Consider the following 8062-nt stretch of genomic DNA (forward strand, 5'->3'; position numbering starts at 1 on the left):
TGTGTGAACAGGTGTGAACAAGTGTGTGAAAGGTCCCTGGGTGTGTGAACAGGTGTGAACAGGTGTGTGAAAGGTCCCTGGGTGTGTGAACAGGTGTGAACAGGTGTGTGAACAGGTGTGTGAAAGGTCCCTGGGTGTGTGAACTGGTGTGTGAACAGGTGTGAACAGGTGTGTGAAAGGTCCCTGGGTGTGTGAACAGGTGTGAACAAGTGTGTGAAAGGTCCCTGGGTGTGTGAACAGGTGTGAACAGGTGTGTGAAAGGTCCCTGGGTGTGTGAACAGGTGTGTGAAAGGTCCCTGGGTGTGTGAACAGGTGTGAACAGGTGTGTGAAAGGTCCCTGGGTGTGTGAACAGGTGTGTGAACAGGTGTGTGAAAGGTCCCTGGGTGTGTGAACAGGTGTGAACAGGTGTGTGAAAGGTCCCTGGGTGTGTGAACAGGTGTGAACAGGTGTGTGAAAGGTCCCTGGGTGTGTGAACAGGTGTGAACAAGTGTGTGAAAGGTCCCTGGGTGTGTGAACAGGTGTGAACAGGTGTGTGAAAGGTCCCTGGGTGTGTGAACAGGTGTGTGAAAGGTCCCTGGGTGTGTGAACAGGTGTGAACAGGTGTGTGAAAGGTCCCTGGGTGTGTGAACAGGTGTGTGAACAGGTGTGTGAAAGGTCCCTGGGTGTGTGAACAGGTGTGAACAGGTGTGTGAAAGGTCCCTGGGTGTGTGAACTGGTGTGTGAACAGGTGTGAACAGGTGTGTGAAAGGTCCCTGGGTGTGTGAACAGGTGTGAACAAGTGTGTGAAAGGTCCCTGGGTGTGTGAACAGGTGTGTGAAAGGTCCCTGGGTGTGTGAACAGGTGTGAACAGGTGTGTGAAAGGTCCCTGGGTGTGTGAACAGGTGTGTGAACAGGTGTGTGAAAGGTCCCTGGGTGTGTGAACAGGTGTGAACAGGTGTGTGAAAGGTCCCTGGGTGTGTGAACTGGTGTGTGAACAGGTGTGAACAGGTGTGTGAAAGGTCCCTGGGTGTGTGAACAGGTGTGAACAAGTGTGTGAAAGGTCCCTGGGTGTGTGAACAGGTGTGAACAAGTGTGTGAAAGGTCCCTGGGTGTGTGAACAGGTGTGAACAGGTGTGTGAAAGGTCCCTGGGTGTGTGAACAGGTGTGAACAGGTGTGTGAACAGGTGTGTGAAAGGTCCCTGGGTGTGTGGCTTTACCTGATCACAGCTGGGGAGATGTGAGGGTGAATTGCGCAGTTCAGGGGAGGGAAACTGAACGCCAAATCTCTGGATTATTTATCCAGTAATATAACAGTGAATTTACACAGCACAGGAACAGGCCATTCGGCCCATTCGCTCCGTTCTGGTGTTTCTGCTCCACACGAGCCTCCTCCCACCCCCTCTCTCCCTCGTGTGTTTATCCAGCTTCCCCCTTAAATACATCGATACTATTCACCTCAACCACTCCCTGTGGGAGCGAGTTCCACATTCTCACCAGAGACAGAACAGGAGAGACAGAGTGTGGGGGAGAGAGAGAGAGCGAAAGAGAGAAACAGAGCGAGAAGGAGACAGAGCAAGAGAGAACTGAGTGTGAGATGGACAGAGCAAGAGAGAGAAACACAGAGAGCAGAAGAGAGAGGGAGAGTGCCAGAGTGATAGCCCATGAGAGGGGGAGACAGACAGAGCGAGAAAGGAGAGAGAGAGAGGGAGAGTGAGAGAGAGAAAATGACAGAGAGAGAGAGAAAGTGAGAGAGTGTGAGGAAGCCAGAGAGACAGAGAGAGAGTGAATTCCAGAGCAATGATACAGTACAGTAGCAGTCTGTTCCTGGGCTAGTAATCCAGAGACCTGGTTTAATGATGCAGAGACATGAGTTCAAATCCCACTGCAGCAGCTGGGAGAATTTCAATTCCGTTCATTAATTAAATCTGGAATAAAAAGGCAGTCTCAGTGATGGTGATGATGAAATGACTGGATTGTCTGAAAAACCCATCTGGATCACCAATGTCCTTTAGGGAAGGAAATCAGCCATCCTCGCCCGGTCTGTCCTACATGTGACTCCAGTCACACAGTAATGTGGCTCTTAACTGCCCTCTGAAACGGCCGAGCGAGACACTCAGTCGTATTCCAGGAGGCAGCTCCCCCCCCACCACCTTCTCAAGGGGCAATAAATCCCAACTTTGCCCACGTCCCGTGACTGAATACAAAAGTGCGATGAGTGTGGTGAGTCTGGGAGTTTGGTGAATCTTACCGAGGTGTTCTGACACTGGACACTGCTACTGTTGAATCGGACGGCGGGCACCCGCTGAAGACGGTCCTGAATGCTGAAAATACACTCGTAGCTTCTTTGACCCGACTGGGGCTGGGGCAGGTTCCTCGCCTGCAACGTGATTGGTCGAACTACCCCGACGGGCACCAGGAGATCATTGGTCGGTGTAATCTGAGGACACATCTGCGGGAGAGTGGAAGAGAACAGTAAGGCAGGGACGTTGAACAAAGACGAGCATTTCACCACCTCACAACGTCCTGAAGCTTCTCACACTCAATGTGGGGTTTTTCGGAAGTGAAGTCACTGTTGTAATGCAGGAAATGCAGCAGCCAATTTGCGCACAGCAAGATCCCACAAGCATCAATGTGATAAATGACCCAGATCAGCTGTTTTGATTGGTGTTGGTTCAGGGATAAATCTCGGCCCCAGGACACAGGGGAGAACTCCCCCGCCTCCCTGCTCTGCTTCCAATAGTGGCTGTGGGATCTTTAACATCCACCTGAGGGGGCAGACGGGAGCCTCGGGTTTAACGTCCCATCCTGAAAGACAGCCCCTCCAACAGTGCGGCACTCCCTCAGTACTGACCCTCCCACAGTGCGGCGCTCCCTCAGTACTGACCCTCCGACAGTGCGGCGTTCCCTCAGTACTGACCCTCCAACAGTGCGGCGCTCCCTCAGTACTGACCCTCCCACAGTGCGGCGCTCCCTCAGTACTGACCCTCCAACAGTGCGGCGCTCCCTCAGTACTGACCCTCCGACAGTGCGGCGCTCCCTCAGTACTGACCCTCTGACAGTGCGGCACTCCCTCAGTACTGACCCTCCGACAGTGCGGCGCTCCCTCAGTACTGACCCTCTGACAGTGCGGCGCTCCCTCAGTACTGACCCTCCCACAGTGCGGCGCTCCCTCAGTACTGACCCTCTGACAGTGCGGCGCTCCCTCAGTACTGACCCTCCGACAGTGCGGCGCTCCCTCAGTACTGACCCTCCAACAGTGCGGCACTCCCTCAGTACTGACCCTCCGACAGTGCGGAGCTCCCTCAGTACCGACCCTCCGACAGTGCGGCGCTCCCTCAGTACTGACCCTCCCACAGTGCGGCGTTCCCTCAGTACTGACCCTCTGACAGTGCAGCGCTCCCTCAGTACTGACCCTCCGACAGTGCGGCGCTCCCTCAGTACTGACCCTCCCACAGTGCGGCGCTCCCTCAGTATTGACCCTCCCACAGTGCGGCGCTCCCTCAGTATTGACCCTCCCACAGTGCGGCGTTCCCTCAGTACTGACCCTCTGACAGTGCAGCGCTCCCTCAGTACCGACCCTCCGACAGTGCGGCGCTCCCTCAGTACCGACCCTCCGACAGTGCGGCGCTCCCTCAGTACTGACCCTCCGACAGTGCGGCGCTCCCTCAGTACTGACCCTCCGACAGTGCGGCGCTCCCTCAGTACTGACCCTCCGACAGTGCGGCGCTCCCTCAGTACTGACCCTCCGACAGTGCGGCGCTCCCTCAGTACTGACCCTCCGACAGTGCGGCGCTCCCTCAGTACTGACCCTCCGACAGTGCGGCGCTCCCTCAGTACTGACCCTCCGACAGTGCAGCACTCCCTCAGTACTGACCCTCAGACAGTGCGGCACTCCCTCAGTACTGACCCTCTGACAGCGCAGCGCTCCCTCAGTACTGACCCTCCGACAGTGCGGCGCTCCCTCAGTACTGACCCTCCGACAGTGCGGCGCTCCCTCAGTACTGACCCTCCGACAGTGCGGCGCTCCCTCAGTACTGACCCTCCGACAGTGCAGCACTCCCTCAGTACTGACCCTCAGACAGTGCGGCACTCCCTCAGTACTGACCCTCTGACAGCGCAGCGCTCCCTCAGTACCGACCCTCCGACAGTGCGGCGCTCCCTCAGTACTGACCCTCCGACAGTGCGGCGCTCCCTCAGTACTGACCCTCCGACAGTGCGGCGCTCCCTCAGTACTGACCCTCCGACAGTGCGGCGCTCCCTCAGTACTGACCCTCCGACAGTGCGGCGCTCCCTCAGTACTGACCCTCCGACAGTGCGGCGCTCCCTCAGTACTGACCCTCCGACAGTGCGGCGCTCCCTCAGTACTGACCCTCCGACAGTGCGGCGTTCCCTCAGTACTGACCCTCCGACAGTGCGGCGCTCCCTCAGTACTGACCCTCCGACAGTGCGGCGCTCCCTCAGTACTGACCCTCCGACAGTGCGGCGCTCCCTCAGTACTGACCCTCCGACAGTGCGGCGCTCCCTCAGTACTGACCCTCCGACAGTGCAGCGCTCCCTCAGTACTGACCCTCAGACAGTGCGGCACTCCCTCAGTACTGACCCTCTGACAGCGCAGCGCTCCCTCAGTACTGACCCTCCGACAGTGCGGCACTCCCTCAGTACTGACCCTCCGACAGCGCAGCGCTCCCTCAGTACTGACCCTCCGACAGTGCGGCGCTCCCTCAGTACTGACCCTCCGACAGTGCGGCGCTCCCTCAGTACTGACCCTCCGACAGTGCGGCGCTCCCTCAGTACTGACCCTCCGACAGTGCGGCGCTCCCTCAGTACTGACCCTCCGACAGTGCGGCGTTCCCTCAGTACTGACCCTCCGACAGTGCGGCGCTCCCTCAGTACTGACCCTCCGACAGTGCGGCGCTCCCTCAGTACTGACCCTCCGACAGTGCGGCGCTCCCTCAGTACTGACCCTCCGACAGTGCAGCACTCCCTCAGTACTGACCCTCAGACAGTGCGGCACTCCCTCAGTACTGACCCTCTGACAGCGCAGCGCTCCCTCAGTACTGACCCTCCGACAGTGCGGCACTCCCTCAGTACTGACCCTCCGACAGCGCAGCGCTCCCTCAGTACTGACCCTCCAACAGTGCGGCACTCCCTCAGTACTGACCCTCCGACAGTGCGGAGCTCCCTCAGTACCGACCCTCCGACAGTGCGGCGCTCCCTCAGTACTGACCCTCCCACAGTGCGGCGTTCCCTCAGTACTGACCCTCTGACAGTGCGGCACTCCCTCAGTACTGACCCTCCGACAGTGCGGCGCTCCCTCAGTACTGACCCTCCCACAGTGCGGCGCTCCCTCAGTATTGACCCTCCCACAGTGCGGCGCTCCCTCAGTATTGACCCTCCCACAGTGCGGCGTTCCCTCAGTACTGACCCTCTGACAGTGCAGCGCTCCCTCAGTACCGACCCTCCGACAGTGCGGCGCTCCCTCAGTACTGACCCTCCGACAGTGCGGCGCTCCCTCAGTACTGACCCTCCGACAGTGCGGCGCTCCCTCAGTACTGACCCTCCGACAGTGCGGCGCTCCCTCAGTACTGACCCTCCGACAGTGCGGCGCTCCCTCAGTACTGACCCTCCGACAGTGCGGCGCTCCATCAGTACTGACCCTCCGACAGTGCGGCGCTCCCTCAGTACTGACCCTCCGACAGTGCGGCGCTCCCTCAGTACTGACCCTCCGACAGTGCGGCGCTCCCTCAGTACTGACCCTCCGACAGTCCGGCGCTCCCTCAGTACTGACCCTCCGACAGTCCGGCGCTCCCTCAGTACTGACCCTCCGACAGTGCGGCGCTCCCTCAGTACTGACCCTCCGACAGTGCAGCACTCCCTCAGTACTGACCCTCAGACAGTGCGGCACTCCCTCAGTACTGACCCTCTGACAGCGCAGCGCTCCCTCAGTACTGACCCTCCGACAGTGCGGCGCTCCCTCAGTACTGACCCTCCGACAGTGCGGCGCTCCCTCAGTACTGACCCTCCGACAGTGCAGCACTCCCTCAGTACTGACCCTCAGACAGTGCGGCACTCCCTCAGTACTGACCCTCTGACAGCGCAGCGCTCCCTCAGTACCGACCCTCCGACAGTGCGGCGCTCCCTCAGTACTGACCCTCCGACAGTGCGGCGCTCCCTCAGTACTGACCCTCCGACAGTGCGGCGCTCCCTCAGTACTGACCCTCCGACAGTGCGGCGCTCCCTCAGTACTGACCCTCCGACAGTGCGGCGCTCCCTCAGTACTGACCCTCCGACAGTGCGGCGCTCCCTCAGTACTGACCCTCCGACAGTGCGGCGTTCCCTCAGTACTGACCCTCCGACAGTGCGGCGCTCCCTCAGTACTGACCCTCCGACAGTGCGGCGCTCCCTCAGTACTGACCCTCCGACAGTGCGGCACTCCCTCAGTACTGACCCTCTGACAGCGCAGCGCTCCCTCAGTACTGACCCTCCGACAGTGCGGCACTCCCTCAGTACTGACCCTCCGACAGCGCAGCGCTCCCTCAGTACTGACCCTCCGACAGTGCGGCGCTCCCTCAGTACTGACCCTCCGACAGTGCGGCGCTCCCTCAGTACTGACCCTCCGACAGTGCGGCGCTCCCTCAGTACTGACCCTCCGACAGTGCGGCGCTCCCTCAGTACTGACTCTCCGACAGTGCGGCGCTCCCTCAGTACTGACCCTCCGACAGTGCGGCGCTCCCTCAGTACTGACCCTCCGACAGTGCGGCGCTCCCTCAGTACTGACCCTCCGACAGTGCGGCGCTCCCTCAGTACTGACCCTCCGACAGTGCAGCACTCCCTCAGTACTGACCCTCAGACAGTGCGGCACTCCCTCAGTACTGACCCTCTGACAGCGCAGCGCTCCCTCAGTACTGACCCTCCGACAGTGCGGCACTCCCTCAGTACTGACCCTCTGACAGTGCAGCACTCCCTCAGTACTGACCCTCTGACAGTGCGGCACTCCCTCAGTACTGACCCTCTGACAGTGCGGTGCTCCCTCAGTACTGACCCTCCGACAGTGCAGCTTTTTACTACTTTATTAATGGAAATTCAAGTTGTTGTTGAGAGCTGTGAATTGATAATAAATCTGTCAAAGTAAGCAGTGGGAAGCAAGGAGCATCAGAACAGGAGGAGGCTATTCAGCCCCTCGAGTCTGTTCCGCCATTCAATAAGGTCATAGAATCATGGAAAGTTTAAGGCACAGAAAGAGGCCACTCAGCCCATCGTGTCTGTGCCGGCTGAAAAACAATCCTATTCTAATCCCACCTTCCAGCATTTGGTCCGTAGCCCTGCAGATTACAGCACTTGAGGTGCATATCCAGACTCATTTTAAATGAGTTGAGGGTCTCTGCCTCAACTACCCTTTCAGGCAGTGAGTTCCAGACCATCACCACCCTCTGGGTGAAAATGTTTTTCCTCATCTCCCCTCTAATCTTTCTACCAATCACGTTAAATCTATGCCTCCTGGTCACTGACCTCTCTGCTAAGGTGAATAGACCCTTCACTTCCACTCTATCCAGGCCCCTCACAATTTTATACATTTCAATCAGATTCTCCCCTCAGCCTTCTCTGTTCCAAGGAGAACAACCCCAGCCGATCCAATCTTTCATCATAGCTGTATTTTTCCAGTCCTGGCAACATCCGCGTAAATCTCCTCTGTACCCTCGCTAGTGCAATTACATCCTTTCTGTAATGAGGTGACCAGAACTGCACACAGTATTCAAGTTGTGGCCTAACCAATGATTTATACAGTTCCATCATAACCTCCCTGCTCTTATATTCTGTACCTCGGTTAATAAAGGAAAGGATTCCATCTGCCTTTTTAACCACCTTATCGACCTGTCCTGCTACCTTCAGGGATCTGTGGACATTCACACCAAGGTCCCTCACTTCCTCTATACTTCTCAGTATTTTCCCATTAATCGTGTATTCCTTTGCCTTGGTTGACCTCCCGAAATGCATCACCTCACACTTCTCCAGGTTGAATTCCATTTGCCACTTTTCTGCCCATCTGACCAGACCATCAATATCTTCCTACAGCCTACAGCT

At 57.8% G+C, this 8062-nt stretch overlaps 1 protein-coding gene across 1 annotated transcript in view; it reads right to left on the minus strand.

Annotated features, from left to right (window-relative positions):
* Positions 1–2228: 2228 nt before the first annotated feature.
* The window catches only part of LOC137363719 (plexin-A1-like), a gene marked incomplete at both ends in the record, with an annotated part of 151262 nt that continues 145428 nt past the window's right edge, over positions 2229–8062 (minus strand). The window contains one exon of the mRNA XM_068027322.1: positions 2229–2429. Coding sequence (XP_067883423.1) covers positions 2229–2429 — 201 coding nt within the window. The remainder of the gene's footprint in view (positions 2430–8062) is intronic.

The sequence above is a fragment of the Heterodontus francisci genome, unplaced genomic scaffold (genome assembly GCF_036365525.1).
Source record: "Heterodontus francisci isolate sHetFra1 unplaced genomic scaffold, sHetFra1.hap1 HAP1_SCAFFOLD_1068, whole genome shotgun sequence".
Classification (NCBI taxonomy): domain Eukaryota; kingdom Metazoa; phylum Chordata; class Chondrichthyes; order Heterodontiformes; family Heterodontidae; genus Heterodontus; species Heterodontus francisci.